General features: G+C 31.9%; 1 protein-coding gene across 1 annotated transcript; it reads right to left on the minus strand.

The window, feature by feature from the left end:
• Positions 1–2,872: 2,872 nt before the first annotated feature.
• On the minus strand, positions 2,873–10,122 carry LOC143227937 (uncharacterized). The gene is made up of 4 exons (XM_076459292.1): positions 9,895–10,122; positions 9,535–9,666; positions 6,739–6,960; positions 2,873–6,377 (listed from the first exon to the last, which is right to left on the minus strand). The coding sequence occupies exons 1-3, from the start codon at positions 10,120–10,122 to the stop codon at positions 6,742–6,744; spliced, it is 579 nt and encodes a 192-aa protein (XP_076315407.1). The 3' UTR covers positions 2,873–6,377; positions 6,739–6,741.
• Between the last annotated feature and the right edge of the window lie 10,603 nt (positions 10,123–20,725).

The following is a 20,725-nucleotide window of genomic DNA, read 5'->3' on the forward strand; positions in this document are numbered from 1 at the left end:
GTTGTTAAACTCAACCACTTATTTGAGTAGAGCTTGAAAAGATGAAAATAAGAAAAGGGAAAATAAAATAAAAAAACATTTTTAGTATTTAATATGGAAAATGTGAACACTATGAAATTAGCCTAAATACTAGCTAGTCAAAAGTTTAAAACCATATTGAAACGAAGCGTTAATCGGTGAACACGTAACGAAATTTAGTCATTCGTGTTCAAGCATTAGCGTTGTCAACATTTCCCACTGACATCTCCTGTGTTACATTGGGTAAAAACATGGCAAAGACTGAAAAGTTGACAGAGTTTGAACGTGGCAGAATTGTCGAGCTGCAAAAGCAAGGGGTCTCTCAACGTGCCATGGCTGGTAAGATTGGGCGTAGTAAAACAGTTGTTGCAAATTTCTTAAAGACCCTGAGGGATACGGAACGAGAATTTCAAGTGGTCGGGCCAAGAATATTTCGCCGGCGTTGAGCAGTAAGATTCGAGAGTTGTCCGCCTAACATCAGCCGATCGTCGAACCAGAATAAGGCCTTTACGGACGCAGAATGCAGCTCAAGAACAATAAGACAGCATCTACGAGAAAAAGGCTTTAAAAATTGTAAACGTTTTCAAAGGCCACGCCTCCTTCCACACCACGAAACAACTCGGTTAAACTTTGCTGAGAAGCACCAAACATGGGACGTAGAAATTTGGAGGGCCTGGCATGGCCAAGCTTCCAACGTTACTGGTACGATAAGGATATCCCACCGGAGACATTTTCTACACGACACAGTGGAGGAGGTTCCATCGCGATTTGGGGTGCTTTCTTTTTCCATAGAACAATGGAGCTTCAGGTTATATAGTGGCGTCAAACAGCAGCTTGGCATGTTGGAGAGAACATCCTTACTGACTGAAGGTCCTCGCTTGTGTGGAAATGACTGGATCTTTCATCAGGATAACGCTGCAATCCACAATGCCCGCAAGACAAAGGACTTTTTCATGGCGAATAACGTGATTCTTTTAGACCATTCAGCGTATTCGCCCGAACTGAACTCCATTAAAAAGGTTTGAGGGTGGATGGCAAGGGAAGTCTATAGAAATGGACGTCAATTCCAAACAGTGCATGATCTTTGTGAAGCCATCTTCACCACTTGGAGGTCCGGCATGGCCAAGCGTGTTAAGGCGTGCGACTCGTAATCTGAGGGTCGCGGGTTCGCATCCCCGTCGCGCCAAACATGCTGTGGTGGCGTTATAATGTGACGATCAATCCCACTATTCGTTGGTAAAAGAGTAGCCCAAGAGTTGGTGGTGGGTGGTGATGACTAGCTGCCTTCCCTCTAGTCTTACACTGCTAAATTAGGGACGGCTAGCACAGATAACCAAAAACAAAACAAACACCACTTGGAATAACATTCCAGCCTGCCTTCTGCAAACCCTTATATCGACCATGCCAAAGCGAATTCTTGAAGCTATTCACAATAACGGTCGTGCAACTCACTACTGAGACCACTTGTTGGACATTTCCCACAATGTTCAGGAATTCTTTTTGGTATGGTCTTAAACTTTTGACCAGCTAGTTTTTTGGCTAATTTTATAGTGTTCACATTTTCCATATTAAATGCTAAAAAGTTTTTATTTTTATTTTCCCTTTTCTTATTTTCATCTTTCGAAGCTCTACTCAAATAAGTGGTTGAGTGTAACCATGCAAAATGCATAGTTTTTCTTTATGTTCATTGGCCTTAAGATTTTGGCCAGCAGTGCACCTACTTTCAAAGACGTATTACCAAGTTTGAGGGGTGAGGGGTTATATTAGCAATTCATGAACAAGAAACTGACTTTTGAAGGATTTGAAGACACAGACTTATGTTGACAATGTACTATTTTATTGTGTGGGTTAGAAGCCATTAATGATTCTCAGTGAACTCAATACATATTTCGTATGAATGATAACAACAACTTTAAGGAACTAAAGTCGTGTTTAACTTGTACTGAGCTTCGGAACAAATAACATCAAAGCAAATACCATTTCCTGTTTTGTCTTCATGTTCGTTAACTATACCATAACCAACAACTTTTTAATGTTTGAATTATAACACAATTCGAAATACATTATAAATTCAGCTTTTGAGCTGTAATGCTCTTCACGGAAAAATATGAAATGCAATCTAATATTGGTATCAAATAATAATAAAATATCTGCTAGGACTACGATATAAAATCAAACCAATATTAAATAATAATAAAATATCTGCTAGGAATACGAAATAAAATCAAACCAATATTAAATAATAATAAAAAAAATCTGCTGGGACTGCATAATAAAATCAAACCAATATTAAATAATAATAAAATATCTGCTAGGACTAAATAATAAAATCAAACCAATATTAAATAATAATAAAATATCTGCTAGGAATACGAAATAAATTCAAACCAATATTAAATAATAATAAAATATCTGCAAGGACTACAAAATAAAATCAAACCAATATTAAATAATAATAAAATATCTGCTAGGACTACAAAATAAAATCAAACCAATATTAAATAATAATAAAATATCTACTAGGACTACGAAATAAAATTAACTCAATATTAAATAATAATAAAATATCTGCTAGGACTACGATATAAAATCAAACCAATATTAAATAATAATAAAATATCTGCTAGGACTACGAAATAAAATTAACTCAATATTAAATAATAATAAAATATCTGCTAGGACTACGATATAAAATCAAACCAATATTAAATAATAATAAAATACTTGCTAGGACTACGATATAAAATCAAACCTATATTAAATAATAATAACATACCTGCTAGGACTACGATATAAAATCAAACCAATATTAAATAATAATAAAATATCTGCTAGGACTACGATATAAAATCAAACCAGTATTAAATAATAATAAAATACTTGCTAGGACTACGATATATAATCAAACCAATATTAAATAATAATAAAATATCTGCTAGGACTACGATATAAAATCAAACCAATATTAAATAATGATAAAATATCTGCTAGGACTACATAATAAAATCAAACCAATATTAAATAATAATAACAAAAATTGCTAGGCCTACATAATAAAATTAACCCTCTATGGAACACATAATCTCTTTCATTCAAAGTAAAGGAAAATGAAGGCTGCTGTCATCAGAAATAAGTTAAAAATTGGCTTTAATGTTACATGTTCCTATATTCAACCAGACAAGTAATTTTGATGAATCACGTGTCATTACATAATCAAAGTAATTTAATTTTCGTATCTCAAGAGAGTCAACAGAAATCTCTGAAAATAGAAGAAACATGAAATATAATTTATTACAACTTTCTCTAGAAACAGTTGCTGTTGTTGTGTCTCTAAGTTGTTTTTGGACCCTACTGCCGCTAGTGAACTTTGACCTTTCTGTGACCGTTTTGAACTCGACTGTACGACCAGTTTTACTCTGTCCCTCGACCTGTTTTTATTTATATTTTATTAGTCCTTTAATTATTTATGTGTTATAATCGTTTTTTGAGCTTGTTATATCACGTGGCTATTGGTAACAACATTTCGTTATTTTAATTTCAATTAAAACGTACATTTTACTGTATAATATGTCTTTATTATTCCGTCACCAGAAAACTGTGGACAAGAAAACTCTATACAATATCTGATTAGTCCTGTTACCAGAGAAAGAAATGAGAACATATGACAGTCATTTCCTGTGATTTATCTTGGAAATGTTAAGATTACTAAAACAAAAATCACGAAAACCTTCTCCAACTATAATAGTAATGTTACTATTTTATTGTCCATGGTTCTTCCCTCACTTAAAAATACATAAATAAAAATAATGCCTCACAAAAGAAGAACCAAAGTGCAGTGTTCTTGTTCTTTACTATACGGACTCGCCGATAACGAACCCAGAATTTGGTATAATATATTTAATTTATGGAATAAAATAACTTTAACAAATAGCCCCTGGTGACTCGACGGTAATATTACAGTTTCAGAATTCTTTGTTTTATCCGTGGATTGAACACAGTACTGCTATGGCGTAGCTATGTGCTATATTACAATATAAAAACATCAACAGTTGTTATTAAAACACATTTGTGTATGTAGCTCTTACAGAATATCTGTTCTTTATTAATACATTACAAAACTTAATGTCTAAACCCCAACTTTCTCTCTCCATGAGTTAAACAGTTTACACGAATTGATTTTATTGTACTTTCCTGGATTTACTCTTGTTTACTGTCACGAACTTATTACTTACGAACAACTGCTAAACATTAACAAATAAATGAATTAGTCTAAACACATTAGTTGTATGTGCATAACAAAATTATACATAATTAAAGTACAGCCAGACCAGAGAACAGTGTGCAATCTGAGAAACATCAACTGAAGTTACTGGAAAAACTTCGTCAAAAAATAATTTGGAGTTAGTTTAATTTTTTTTCCACGGGGAATAAATTTATTGGGAGATTGGAGAGCACGTTTCTTGGGGCCTTTTTATTTGCTATGTGTGATTTTTTAAGACATGACAAACATATATGACCCAGGGACGAATTATATATATGTGATTTAGTATAAAATATGTAACATATACACGTGAGTGGCAATATATAGTAACAGTTATATTGATTTTCTAAAAGACAAATGAGAGTTGTATTTTCTGTAGCTAATATCGGTATATAAAGTATAACTCTTAATTATTGTTAATATCTGTTTGTATTTAGGCGTTGAAAAAACTTTGACCTTAATTATAGCCACATTTCTCAACAGTTTTAATACTTTTATAAAATAATAAAACTTTTAAAAACTCTGTAGAGTGTTTAGTGTTCCTACTAAATAATTATCACTTTCTGTAGTAATAAACTGGTAGTTTTATTGAGCGGACTGGTCGATTTGTTTTTCTTACTGATAATAACAAAACCTTGTTGAATCATAGAGTATGACGAGGCGTATGTATCTCTTACATTATTATTTTGATTAGGCTTGGGTAACTGATAGCTCTTGTTACGTTATCTTGGATTAGGCCTAGTTATCTGTTAGCCATTGTTACATTATCTTGGCTTAGGCATTTACTAATTCTTGTTACATAACATGTGTTAGGCTTAGTTATCTCTGACCACTGTTACATCATCTTGGATTAAGCATAAATATTTACCGTCTCTTACTACATTATTATTTGGGTTAGGCTTAGGCATTTAGTGTTTCTTGTTACATTATTTGGGTTAGGCTTACTTATCTGCTGACTCTTGTTACGTTATTATTGGTTTAGGCTTAGATACCTGCTAGCTCTTGTTACGTTATTATTGGTTCAGGCTTAGATACCTGCTAGCTCTTGTTATGTTATTATTGGTTTAGGCTTAGATACTTGCTAGCTCTTGTTATGTTATTATTGGTTTAGGCTTAGATACCTGCTAGCTCTTGTTATGTTATTATTGTTTTAGGCTTAGATACCTGCTAGCTCTTGTTACGTTATTATTGGTTTAGGCTTAGATACCTGCTAGCTCTTGTTATGTTATTATTGTTTTAGGCTTAGATACCTGCTAGCTCTTGTTACGTTATTATTGGTTTAGGCTTAGATACCTGCTAGCTCTTGTTATGTTATTATTGGGTTAGGCTTAGATACCTGCTAGCTCTTGTTACGTTATTATTGGTTTAGGCTTAGATACCTGCTAGCTCTTGTTATGTTATTATTGGGTTATTGTTGTAATCAAACATATCATCGCCATTACTTTACATCGTGTAAAATATTTAAATACGTATTACAAACCCGTATAGGTTGTGTTAGTCATTCATACACTTATTCCAATAAGTTCACTACTTCTAGATGGCAGTAAGTTACTTTACGAACAGATTCACGCAATTACGTACAGTTAGGCCTACTTTTTTATTTGTGAGTTTATACAAATTTTCTGAACTTATGTTGAAAATATCTAATTTAAGTTATAAAAGATTTAGTACATAAATATATATATATGTGTATAAATTTTTTTCACAAGGGTATGATTAATTCTGTCGTTTTTGTATTTCTTGTTGTGAATTTAAACTTTCTCAGTTGTTTGTAAGCATGGCTTTTAAAAGGATATGATCATTCTAATAGTGTTCTCTCTTCCATCATACATAAACTTAGATACTTGAATACTTTGGTAGAAAATGGCTAGCAGATGGCTAACATGTAAAAAATTACGAGTTTTTATAGAGTTTTTACCCGAAGGAAGATAGCCAATGTTCACAAATACATATTATTTACGTATTAGGATATGTCGATACTATGGAAAGTTACTATCAGAAGAAGGTTCTAATGGTTGAAGAGCTTATGGTGAACTTCATTGTACTCAGCAGCATCAACCTGATCTGGTTGTCTGATGATTATAGGAAGTATCAGATCCTGAAAGGCAGATAAAAGTTTCAAATAAGTGTGTGCAAAAATAACCCTGTACCTTTAGTGAGAAAGTAGCATGAACCAATGAAACCAGATCCATAACACTTAAACCTCAATAAAAACTTAAAGTGATATTCATGACACGTGAAACCCAATCAAACATATAACCTGGTTAGATTAATGTAAAATGTTGTTCCTTATTACATCAACTAATCAATTGAACATCAATGTATTGCTTTACATCCACTCAGAGCTACATTAATACTGAGGGAATAGATGTAATACTGGTGATATAAGGACTATAATGTACACCTCCTACAGGATACAAATATTACTTCCCTGGTAAGTTAGTTTTTACTCAACTTACCATTCATTCTAACACCAGGAAGGAAGACCTCCTTAGTTCGAGTTCTGTTCTAGCTCTCTCCACTACCAGAAGTTCCAGTTGATCTGTATCAGAACTGTAAAAGGAGTCTGCGATCAGCTGCGCTACTTCGTTGTGCTTCAACTTACCAGTTTTGAAGCCGTTTACTTCCAAAATAATATGCCCCACTTTTAAACCACCAGCCTCAAACGCTGCTCCAGAGGTCTGAAATCAATCCAAAATGACGGTCTATTATATCTTCTTGTATGTTAATATAAAATCTAATGTACTTGTCGGGCTACTCCCGAAATACTTGCCTTTTGAAATAAAGACCTATAGTTATTAAACAGTGATTACAGTCTGGCGGTATGCTTACCGGTAAAATAAAAATGTTCGTTTGGCATGATTTTAATAACGATATGAAAGATCTACTAAACACCCTACCGCCATCTCTTGGATTCGGACGAAACTACATTTAGCACAATTACATGGTGAATGTATTTCACCAGAGGGTATCACACGCATCTCTTTTAAAAATATCACATGTACCAGATTTTAATCAAATGGGTCTCCATTTGAATAAAAATAAAACAGATTTATTGTAAATGAAATCTGACATCAATGAATATACAACTCAGCTATTTCTCGCATATCACAAACACACCTTGCTACATATCATAAAGTTAACATATCTACATCATTTTGATCACTCGCTATCTCATGAAAAAAGACAACCGAATATGTTTAGTTGCTTCCTGGTGTTAAACATTTGTTAGGTAAACTAACCAAGTACAGTACTATGATAATCTCCCAGTGGGACAAAGTAGTTTTACAAACTTATAATACCGAAATCCGGCGTTTGATTTCCTGCGACAGACATGTGACCTTGCTTTAAAAATATTGTCAGATATGATTACAGTTAAATATTGTATGATAGCAAATTGTGCCTTTTTATAATTATTGTTATATTTGCTGTTCATCTGTTATTTCCTTTTAACGTTTAGTTTATCCTTTAATATTTGTTGAATTAAAAAAGTTAACTCAATTTCAAAATAATCTGAGTAAGTACATGTGTGATGAAACTGACACCAACTTCTCTAGCCGAAGATTATGTAAATTTATAGTCATTTGCGGTTGTAATCTCGTGATCTACACAGCGAATAAATACCGCACCAGAAGCCACTAACAGAGATTAATTGATTGAAAGGTACAGTTATTGCTGTTTTATATTGAATGGTTATTGTTCGAATATTTTATTTTCTGTATTTATTTTCCGGTTCTTTTTCCCCGATTCAATTATTATTGATTTATTAATAATTATGATAAATTGCTTATTAACGGTCCCCCGTTGTTACAGAAGTAAGTCTTCGGACGCTACAATGAGGGGTTCGATTCCCCTCAGTGGACTCAGCAGATTGGCTTTGCTATAAGAATACACACGCATGCTTATTAATGTTAGTGTGAAGTCCTGGCGAGGCACTTGTCTATTCGCTGTATTTTGTTGATGAGTTTGTTTGTAAGTGTTGTCACGGTGAATAAACTGTATTCTTGTTTTTGAATTCTGATTGTAACGAACAGTTCGTTTCAGATCGTTACAACATACACGAATGAACAATGATAAATAAACTGTGCAGGATACACCTGTAAACCTAGTTTCAGTGGAACAGGAACGTGTGAGTGGGTGGAGGTGACGCCTTGCAGCACCCAGTCGTTTTCAGTATGCACCTATGTACACCAACGGTCGCCAGATGGAACTAGAACCATTATACCATAGAGATAACTATAGACTACCACACTATATATACATATGAAATAAATTAAAACCTTATGACCCGAGCGCTTTCGAAAGATGGACCTTTCTTTGTGAACCAACGCTGAAGCCCGGCATGGCCAGGTGGGTTAAGGCGTACGACTCGTAATCTGAGGGTCGCGGGTTCGAATCCCCATCGCAACAAACATGCTCGCACTTTTAGCGAGCCGTAGAGGCGTTATAGTGTTACGGTCAATCCCACTATTCGTTGGTAAAAGAGTAGCCTAACAGCTGGCGGTGGGTGGTGATGACTAGCTGCCTTCCCTCTAGTCTTACACTGCTAAATTAGGGACGGCTAGCACAAATAGCTCTCGAGTAGCTTTGCGTGAAATTCAAAACAAACGATCAAACCTACGTTGCTTTCTAACACCATGAATACTACGTATATACACAGCACCTACCCCACCTCTCTCTATTTCTAATCCCCTGTGTCATCAATAAGAATTCTTAAAATATAATAAACAACATTTATCTCAATTCTTAACTGTTTCAGCTCTGAATGTAGCACGTGACATTTAAGACATTTAAGAACAAACTTAACAATAACATTCTTTTTTCTTTTACATTTATTTAATTATTTTATATCTAATTTGTGAGTCTTAAAAACGAATTTTTGTTAGCCCAAGGACGAAGAGATTTAATTGTCAGAAACAAATTCACAAAATGCAAAATATCATTTTTTTCTGTAACTTAATAAAATAATCCTACGAATGTATGAATATAACTTGCAAGAAGCCCGTTTCCTGATGATACATGGCGCCATCTCTCGAGAGTTATAAACAGTTTACTTGAATATTATTTTGTCGCGGGTTACATCACTTATAATAATAATTAATATTTCTAAAGCAGGTGCATCGTTTCGATCATTTTAAGCACACAAGTTTTAACGATAAAGTGATCGACCGTGTTTGAAATATAATTTCTCTTACTGTAAAAGATGTGACAAGTGTTAATCAGTAAGTAAGCTCCAACTGAAATTATCAACTTACATGAATGCTGATTATCCGAGGTAATGGTTGACCGGTGTTCACTCCTCCTTCGATGGCGATACCGAGCAGCGGCCTTGTTTTCTTGATGACTATTCTTAACCTCCCATTTGGTTCAGGGGTCGCGCGATGACCCTGAGAAAGAAAAACGTTATAATTATGTGCAAGCTCTGATTAAATACAACACAGTTTGATGTTTATTAATCGTAGTAAATTATGTTTCCATCCAAACAGAAAATTAATATCTTTCCATCAGCTAAGCTATACCATTAAACACAGAAAACACAAGGTCACTGTGTAAGAGTGAAAGAAATTCAAGTCCTCTCTTCCTCTGTCTTCTCCTGGTCATAACATCTCACATACTGTCTTCTCCTGATCATAACTTCTCACATTCAGTCTTCTTCTATTCAAAACTTCTCTTCTTCTAACTATTTTCTCCTGGTAATAACTTCTCACATTCTGTCTTCTCCTGGTCATAACTTCTTCTAACTGTCTTCTCCTGGTCATAATTTCTTCTAACTGTCTTCTCCTGGTCATAATTTCTTCTAACTGTCTTCTCCTGGTCATAATTTCTTCCAACTGACTTCTCATGGTCATAACTTCTCTTCTGTTTTCTCCAGGTTATAACGTCTTTCTTCTAATTGTCTTCTGATGGTCATAACTTCTCTTCTTCTAACTATCTTCTCCTGGTCATAACTTCTTCTAACTGTCTTCTCCTGGTCATAATTTCTTCTGTTTTCTCCTGGTCACAACTTTTCTTCTGTTTTCTCCAGGTTATAACGTCTTTCTTCTAATTGTCTTCTCATGGTCATAACTTCTCTTCTTCTAACTATCTTCTCCTGGTCATAACTTCTCACATTCTGTCTTCTCCTGGTCATAACTTCTTCTAACTGTCTTCTCCTGGTCATAACTTCTTCCAACTGACTTCTCATGGTCATAACTTCTGTTCTTCTAACTATCTTCTCCTGATCATAACTTCTCTCCTAATTATGACCTCTCTTTTTCTAACTGTCTTCTCTCGGTTAAAACTTTAACTTCTATCTTCTCCTGATTTCTACATGTGTTTGTTTTATCACATTCATATTTTTTTCTAATTTTGTTGCTTCACTTTTAGAGGTCGACAAGAATTATATGGTGAATATAAAAAACAAAGAATTATATGGTCAATATGTAAAACAAACAAACAATTATATGGTGAATATGTAAAACAAATAAATAATTATATGGTGAATATAAAAAACAAATAATTATATGGTCAATATGTAAAACAAACAAACAATTATATGGTGAATATGTAAAACAAACAAACAATTATATGGTGAATATGTAAAACAAATAAATAATTATATGGTGAATATGTAAAACAAATAAATAATTATATGGTGAATATGTGAAACAAATAATTATACGGTGAATATGTAAGACAAATAAACAATTATATAGTGAATATGTAAAACTAATAAATAATTATATGGTGAATATGTAAAACAAATAAATAATTATATGTTGAATATGTAAAACAAATAAATAATTATATGGTAAATATGTAAAACAAATAAATAATTATATGGTGAAAATGTAAAACAAATAAATAATTATATGGTGAATATATAAAACAAATAAATAATTATATGGTGAATATGTAAAACAAAAAATAATTATATGGTGTATATGTAAAACAAATAGTTATATGGTGAATATGTAAAACAAATAAACAATTATATGGTGAATATGAAAAACAAACAAATAATTATATGGTGAATATGAAAAACAAACAAATAATTATATGGTGAATATGAAAAACAAACAAATAATTATATGGTGAATATGAAAAACAAACAAATAATTATATGATGAACATGAAAAACAAACAAAGAATTATTTGGCGAATATGTAAAAAAAAACAAATAATTATATGGTGAATATGAAAAACAAATAAATAATTATATGGTGAATATGTAAAACAAATAAATAATTATATGGTGAATATGAAAAAAAAACAAAGAATTATATGGTCAATATGTAAAACAAACAAACAATTATATGGTGAATATGTAAAACAAATAAATAATTATATGGTGAATATGAAAAAAAAACAAATAATTATATGGTCAATATGTAAAACAAACAAACAATTATATGGTGAATATGTAAAACAAATAAATAATTATATGGTGAATATAAAAAACAAATAATTATATGGTCAATATGTAAAACAAACAAACAATTATATGGTGAATATGTAAAACAAATAAATAATTATATGGTGAATATGTAAAACAAATAAATAATTATATGGTGAATATGTGAAACAAATAATTATACGGTGAATATGTAAGACAAATAAACAATTATATAGTGAATATGTAAAAGTAATAAATAATTATATGGTGAATATGTAAAACAAGTAAATAATTATCTGTTGAATATGTAAAACAAATAAATAATTATATGGTGAATATGTGAAACAAATAATTATACGGTGAATATGTAAGACAAATAAACAATTATATAGTGAATATGTAAAACAAATAAATAATTATATGGTGAATATGTAAAACAAATAAATAATTATATGGTGAATATGTAAAACAATTAAATAATTATATGGTGGATATGTAAAACAAATAAATAATTATATGGTGAATATGTAAAACAAACAAATAATTGTATGGTGAATATGTATGGTAAATAATTATATGGTGAATATGTAAAACAAACTAATAATTATATGGTGAACTACGTAAAACAAAGAAATAAATAATTATATGGTGAAACTGCGTAAAACAAATAAATAAATAATTAGATGGTGAACTATATAAAACAAACAAATAAATAATTATTTGGTGAATTACGTTAAAGAAACAAATAAGTAATTATATGGTGAACCACGTTAAAGAAACAAGTAATCATATGGTGAACTACGTAAAAAATAAATAAACAAGTTTCATGTGACAAATAGAATGCTCTCTAGTAATCTGTGTACAAAATCCAACTTCTGTTATTAACTGACAGTGTCTGTTTGTTTTCTGTCCCCTTAGAACTCTTTTCCCCCTCAGGTGTCGCAGTTGTAGTTTGTTTCAGATAAAAGCCACATAGAGCCTTCGATTGTGTCCGCTGGGAAGACTCAAACATCGGATTTTAGCGTTGTAATTCAGTACATTTACTGCTATCACATCGGGAGGTTCTCAAAAATAAATGTCACAGTTTACAGCGTTAAAATTCGGGTTTCGACACCCGCCATGGACGGAGAACACCGACAGCTTGTTGTGCTTGTACATTCGCAAACCTCATTTTCAAAATTCGCGAATAGTTTCAGCCTCTCTCACCCCTTTTGCGAAATATCAAAAGTGAACGAGTGTTCCGTAACGTTTTGAAAATAAACTTTAATTGTTTCACGTCGAGTAGAAGTGTCGCTTATGTCAGTACAACAAGTTATAAATAATGAATGATTAATATATATGACATATGTAGCCAGATAACATAAGTATCTTAAAACAGCAAATTGATCAAATAAAACAAGTCATCTTTGTGCATAATATAATAATGACCCCAGTGGCACAGCGGGATACCTGTGGACTGACAACGCTAGAAACCGGGTTTCTATACCTGCGGTGAACACAGCACAGAGAGCTCACAGTGCAGCTTTGTGTTTAAATTCAATCAATGATATAAGCCTCGCAGTGGTACAGCCGTATGTCTGCGGACTTACACCGTTACAAACCGGGTTTAGGTACCCGTGGTACAGATATCCCATTGTGTAGCTTTCTGCTTAATTCTAAACAAACAAAGAATAATATAAAAATATTTATCACAGTGCCCCCTACAGAGGTTTATATAACACAAACTTAACCAACATAACTTCTAAGACAACTGTGGTGTTCTTCAGTAAGGCATTATTTTTTTAATTTTGCGCAAAGCTACACGAGGGCTATCTGCGCTAGTCGTCCCTAATTTCGCATTGCAAAACAAGAGCGAAGGCAGCTAACCATCACCACCCACCACCAACTCTTGAGATACTCTTTTACCAAGGAGTAGTGGGATTGATTGCCATTATTACGCCCCCACGGCTGAAAGGGCGAGTATGTTTTGCTGCGACGGGAATTGAAACCCGCGACCCTCAGATTAGGCAGTAAACCAAACCTGTAATCTAAAATAGATAACTTCCATTTTTGAAACGGTATTCATATTATCTGCTGCTCCACGAAACGGATACTTAAATAGCCCAAACGTTTCGGAGACAAAACAAATGAAAGTTAGTAATCGAATCCTTTAAGACGGGGATATTTATAAAAGATGATTCTAAGGTAATATAAGAAACATATCAGAACATAATTCCATGTATAACATGCTTGCTGATTAAATCAGATATATTAAGGAACATGCAACACTTGTGATTATATTAAATCATGCTCCAATCAGAAACTTTAAACACACAACACATATATATATACTCTTCAAAAAAAGTTTACTGTTATTATAACTTTATTTAGACTCTCCATACTGCTTAGTTACATGAGTTTACTGTTATTATAACTACTGCTTAGTTACATCAGTTTACCGTTATTATAACTTTATTTAGACCCCTCCATACTGCTTAGTTACATCAGTTTACTGTTATTATAACTTTATTTAGACTCTCCATACTGTTTAGTTACATCAGTTTACCGTTATTATAACTTTATTTAGACCCCTCCATACTGCTTAGTTACATCAGTTTACCGTTATTATAACTTTATTTAGACCCCCATTCTGTTTAGTTACATCAGTTTACTGTTATTATAACTTTATTTAGACCCCCATTCTGTTTAGTTACATCAGTTTACTGTTATTATAACTTTATTTAGACCCCTCCATTCTGCTTAGTTACATCAGTTTACCGTTATTATAACTTTATTTAGACTCTCCATACTGCTTAGTTATATCAGTTTACTGTTATTATAACTACTGCTTAGTTACATCAGTTTACTGTTATTATAACTTTATTTAGACTCTCCATACTGTTTAGTTACATCAGTTTACTGTTATTATAACTTTATTTAGACCCCTCCATACTGCTTAGTTACATCAGTTTACCGTTATTATAACTTTATTTAGACCCCCATTCTGTTTAGTTACATCAGTTTACTGTTATTATAACTTTATTTAGACCCCCATTCTGTTTAGTTACATCAGTTTACTGTTATTATAACTTTATTTAGACCCCTCCATTCTGCTTAGTTACATCAGTTTACCGTTATTATAACTTTCTTTAGACTCTCCATACTGCTTAGTTACATCAGTTTACCGTTATTATAACTTTATTTAGACTTTCCATACTGCTTAGTTATATCAGTTTACTGTTATTATAACTACTGCTTAGTTACATCAGTTTACTGTTATTATAACTTTATTTAGACCCCTCCATACTGCTTAGTTACATCAGTTTACTGTTATTATAACTTTATTTAGACCCCTCCATACTGCTTAGTTACATCAGTTTACCGTTATTATAACTTTATTTAGACCCCTCCATACTGCTTAGTTACATCAGTTTACCGTTATTATAACTTTATTTAGACTCCCATTCTGTTTAGTTATATCAGTTTACCGTTATTATAACTTTATTTAAACCCCCATTCTGTTTAGTTATATCAGTTTACCGTTATTATAACTTTATTTAGACCCCCCATTCTGTTTAGTTACATCAGTTTACCGTTATTATAACTTTATTTAGACCCCCATTCTGTTTAGTTATATCAGTTTACCGTTATTATAAATTCATTTAAACCCCCATTCTGTTTAGTTACATCAGTTTACTGTTATTATAACTTTATTTAGACTCTCCATACTGCTTAGTTACATGAGTTTACTGTTATTATAACTACTGCTTAGTTACATCAGTTTACTGTTATTATAACTTTATTTAGACCCTCCATACTGCTTAGTTACATCAGTTTACTGTTATTATAACTTTATTTAGACCCCTCCATACTGCTTAGTTACATCAGTTTACCGTTATTATAACTTTATTTAGACTCTCCATACTGCTTAGTTACATCAGTTTACTGTTATTATAACTTTATTTAGACCCCTCCATACTGCTTAGTTACATCAGTTTACCGTTATTATAACTTTATTTAGACCTCCATTCTGTTTAGTTATATCAGTTTACTGTTATTATAACTTTATTTAGACCCCCCATTCTGTTTAGTTATATCAGTTTACTGTTATTATAACTTTATTTAGACCCCCCATTCTGTTTAGTTACATCAGTTTACCGTTATTATAACTTTATTTAGACCCCCCATTCTGCTTAGTTATATCAGTTTACCGTTATTATAACTTTATTTAGACCCCCATTCTGTTTAGTTACATCAGTTTACTGTTATTATAACTTTATTTAGACTCTCCATACTGCTTAGTTACATCAGTTTACTGTTATTATAACTTTATTTAGACCCCTCCATACTGCTTAGTTACATCAGTTTACCGTTATTATAACTTTATTTAGACCCCCATTCTGTTTAGTTATATCAGTTTACCGTTATTATAACTTTATTTAGACCCCCCATTCTGCTTAGTTACATCAGTTTACTGTTATTATAACTTTATTTAGACTCTCCATACTGCTTAGTTACATCAGTTTACTGTTATTATAACTTTATTTAGACCCCTCCATACTGCTTAGTTACATCAGTTTACCGTTATTATAACTTTATTTAGACCCCCATTCTGTTTAGTTATATCAGTTTACCGTTATTATAACTTTATTTAAACCCCCATTCTGTTTAGTTACATCAGTTTACTGTTATTATAACTTTATTTAGACCCTCCATACTGCTTAGTTACATCAGTTTACCGTTATTATAACTTTATTTAGACTCTCCATACTGCTTAGTTACATCAGTTTACCGTTATTATAACTTTATTTAGACCCCCATTCTGTTTAGTTACATCAGTTTACTGTTATTATAACTTTATTTAGACTCCCATTCTGTTTAGTTACATCAGTTTACTGTTATTATAACTTTATTTAGACTCTCCATACTGCTTAGTTACATGAGTTTACTGTTATTATAACTACTGCTTAGTTACATCAGTTTACTGTTATTATAACTTTATTTAGACCCCTCCATACTGCTTAGTTACATCAGTTTACCGTTATTATAACTTTATTTAGACCCTCCATACTGCTTAGTTACATCAGTTTACCGTTATTATAACTTTATTTAGACCCCCATTCTGCTTAGTTACATCAGTTTACCGTTATTATAACTTTATTTAGACCCCTCCATACTGCTTAGTTACATCAGTTTACCGTTATTATAACTTTATTTAGACCCCTCCATACTGCTTAGTTACATCAGTTTACCGTTATTATAACTTTATTTAGACCCCTCCATACTGCTTAGTTACATCAGTTTACCGTTATTATAACTTTATTTAGACTCCCATTCTGTTTAGTTACATCAGTTTACCGTTATTATAACTTTATTTAGACTCTCCATACTGCTTAGTTACATCAGTTTACTGTTATTATAACTTTATTTAGACCCCTCCATACTGCTTAGTTACATCAGTTTACCGTTATTATAACTTTATTTAGACCCTCCATACTGCTTAGTTACATCAGTTTACCGTTATTATAACTTTATTTAGACCCCTCCATACTGCTTAGTTACATCAGTTTACCGTTATTATAACTTTATTTAGACTCTCCATACTGCTTAGTTACATCAGTTTACTGTTATTATAACTTTATTTAGACCCCTCCATACTGCTTAGTTACATCAGTTTACCGTTATTATAACTTTATTTAGACTCCCCATTCTGTTTAGTTATATCAGTTTACCGTTATTATAACTTTATTTAGACCCCCATTCTGTTTAGTTACATCAGTTTACCGTTATTATAACTTTATTTAGACCCCCATTCTGTTTAGTTACATCAGTTTACCGTTATTATAACTTTATTTAGACCTCCATTCTGTTTAGTTATATCAGTTTACCGTTATTATAACTTTATTTAAACCCCCATTCTGTTTAGTTACATCAGTTTACTGTTATTATAACTTTATTTAGACTCTCCATACTGCTTAGTTACATCAGTTTACTGTTATTATAACTTTATTTAGACCCTCCATACTGCTTAGTTACATCAGTTTACCGTTATTATAACTTTATTTAGACCCCCATTCTGTTTAGTTATATCAGTTTACCGTTATTATAAATTTATTTAAACCCCCATTCTGTTTAGTTACATCAGTTTACTGTTATTATAACTTTATTTAGACTCTCCATACTGCTTAGTTACATGAGTTTACTGTTATTATAACTACTGCTTAGTTACATCAGTTTACCGTTATTATAACTTTATTTAGACCCCTCCATACTGCTTAGTTACATCAGTTTACCGTTATTATAACTTTATTTAGACCCTCCATACTGCTTAGTTACATCAGTTTACTGTTATTATAACTTTATTTAGACTCTCCATACTGCTTAGATACATCAGTTTACTGTTATTATAACTACTGCTTAGTTACATCAGTTTACCGTTATTATAACTTTATTTAGACCCCTCCATTCTGCTTAGTTATATCAGCTTACTGTTATTATAACTTTATTTAGACCCCTCCATACTGCTTAGTTATATCAGCTTACTGTTATTATAACTTTATTTAGACCCCTCCATTCTGCTTAGTTATATCAGTTTACCGTTATTATAACTTTATTTAAACCCCCATTCTGTTTAGTTACATCAGTTTACTGTTATTATAACTTTATTTAGACTCTCCATACTGCTTAGTTACATGAGTTTACTGTTATTATAACTACTGCTTAGTTACATCAGTTTACCGTTATTATAACTTTATTTAGACCCCTCCATACTGCTTAGATACATCAGTTTACCGTTATTATAACTTTATTTAGACCCCTCCATTCTGCTTAGATACATCAGTTTACTGTTATTATAACTTTATTTAGACCCCTCCATTCTGCTTAGTTATATCAGTTTACCGTTATTATAACTTTATTTAGACCCCTCCATACTGCTTAGTTACATCAGTTTACCGTTATTATAACTTTATTTAGACCCTCCATACTGCTTAGTTACATCAGTTTACCGTTATTATAACTTTATTTAGACCCCTCCATACTGCTTAGTTACATCAGTTTACTGTTATTATAACTTTATTTAGACTCTCCATACTGCTTAGATACATCAGTTTACTGTTATTATAACTACTGCTTAGTTACATCAGTTTACCGTTATTATAACTTTATTTAGACCCCTCCATTCTGCTTAGTTATATCAGCTTACTGTTATTATAACTTTATTTAGACCCCTCCATACTGCTTAGTTACATCAGTTTACCGTTATTATAACTTTATTTAGACCCTCCATTCTGCTTAGTTACATCAGTTTACCGTTATTATAACTTTATTTAGACCTCCATTCTGTTTAGTTACATCAGTTTACTGTTATTATAACTTTATTTAGACTCTCCATACCTTAGTTACATCAGTTTACTGTTATTATAACTGCTTAGTTACATCAGTTTACCGTTATTATAACTTTATTTAGACCCCTCCATACTGCTTAGTTACATCAGTTTACCGTTATTATAACTTTATTTAGACCCCTCCATTCTGCTTAGTTACATCAGTTTACTGTTATTATAACTTTATTTAGACCCCTCCATACTGCTTAGTTACATCAGTTTACCGTTATTATAACTTTATTTAGACCCCTCCATACTGCTTAGATACATCAGTTTACCGTTATTATAACTTTATTTAGACTCTCCATACTGCTTAGTTATATCAGCTTACTGTTATTATAACTTTATTTAGACTCTCCATACTGCTTAGTTACATCAGTTTACCGTTATTATAACTTTATTTAGACCACTCCATACTGCTTAGATACATCAGTTTACTGTTATTATAACTTTATTTAGACCCCTCCATTCTGCTTAGTTATATCAGTTTACCGTTATTATAACTTTATTTAGACCCCTCCATTCTGCTTAGTTACATCAGTTTACCGTTATTATAACTTTATTTAGACCCCTCCATACTGCTTAGTTACATCAGTTTACTGTTATTATAACTTTATTTAGACCCCTCCATACTGCTTAGTTACATCAGTTTACCGTTATTATAACTTTATTTAGACCCCCATTCTGTTTAGTTATATCAGTTTACCGTTATTATAAATTCATTTAAACCCCCATTCTGTTTAGTTACATCAGTTTACTGTTATTATAACTTTATTTAGACTCTCCATACTGCTTAGTTACATGAGTTTACTGTTATTATAACTACTGCTTAGTTACATCAGTTTACCGTTATTATAACTTTATTTAGACCCCTCCATACTGCTTAGTTACATCAGTTTACCGTTATTATAACTTTATTTAGACCCCTCCATACTGCTTAGTTACATCAGTTTACTGTTATTATAACTTTATTTAGACCCCTCCATACTGCTTAGTTACATCAGTTTACTGTTATTATAACTACTGCTTAGTTACATCAGTTTACCGTTATTATAACTTTATTTAGACCCCTCCATTCTGCTTAGTTATATCAGCTTACTGTTATTATAACTTTATTTAGACCCCTCCATACTGCTTAGTTATATCAGCTTACTGTTATTATAACTTTATTTAGACCCTCCATACTGCTTAGTTATATCAGTTTACCGTTATTATAACTTTATTTAGACCCCTCCATTCTGTTTAGTTACATCAGTTTACTGTTATTATAACTTTATTTAGACTCTCCATACTGCTTAGTTACATCAGTTTACTGTTATTATAACTACTGCTTAGTTACATCAGTTTACCGTTATTATAACTTTATTTAGACCCTCCATACTGCTTAGTTACATCAGTTTACCGTTATTATAACTTTATTTAGACCCTCCATACTGCTTAGTTACATCAGTTTACTGTTATTATAACTTTATTTAGACCCCTCCATTCTGCTTAGTTACATCAGTTTACCGTTATTATAACTTTATTTAGACTCTCCATACTGCTTAGTTACATCAGTTTACTGTTATTATAACTTTATTTAGACCCTCCATACTGCTTAGTTACATCAGTTTACCGTTATTATAACTTTATTTAGACCCTCCATACTGCTTAGTTACATCAGTTTACTGTTATTATAACTTTATTTAGACCCTCCATACTGCTTAG

The sequence above is a fragment of the Tachypleus tridentatus genome, chromosome 10, assembly GCF_004210375.1.
Source record: "Tachypleus tridentatus isolate NWPU-2018 chromosome 10, ASM421037v1, whole genome shotgun sequence".
Lineage (NCBI taxonomy): Eukaryota > Metazoa > Arthropoda > Merostomata > Xiphosura > Limulidae > Tachypleus > Tachypleus tridentatus.

What these genes read in the sequence shown, in the direction of transcription:
- LOC143227937 (XM_076459292.1), bottom strand. Translation starts at nt 10,122, where the DNA reads ATGAGAAGTCAGTTGGAAGAAATTATGACCAGGAGAAGACAGTTAGAA. An exon ending in GTTATGATCAGGAGAAGACA is followed by an intron (nt 9,667 to 9,894) that starts GTATGTGAGATG and finishes TTTCTTTCTCAG; the next exon opens with GGTCATCGCGCGACCCCTGA. An exon ending in CTCGGATAATCAGCATTCAT is followed by an intron (nt 6,961 to 9,534) that starts GTAAGTTGATAA and finishes GATTGATTTCAG; the next exon opens with ACCTCTGGAGCAGCGTTTGA.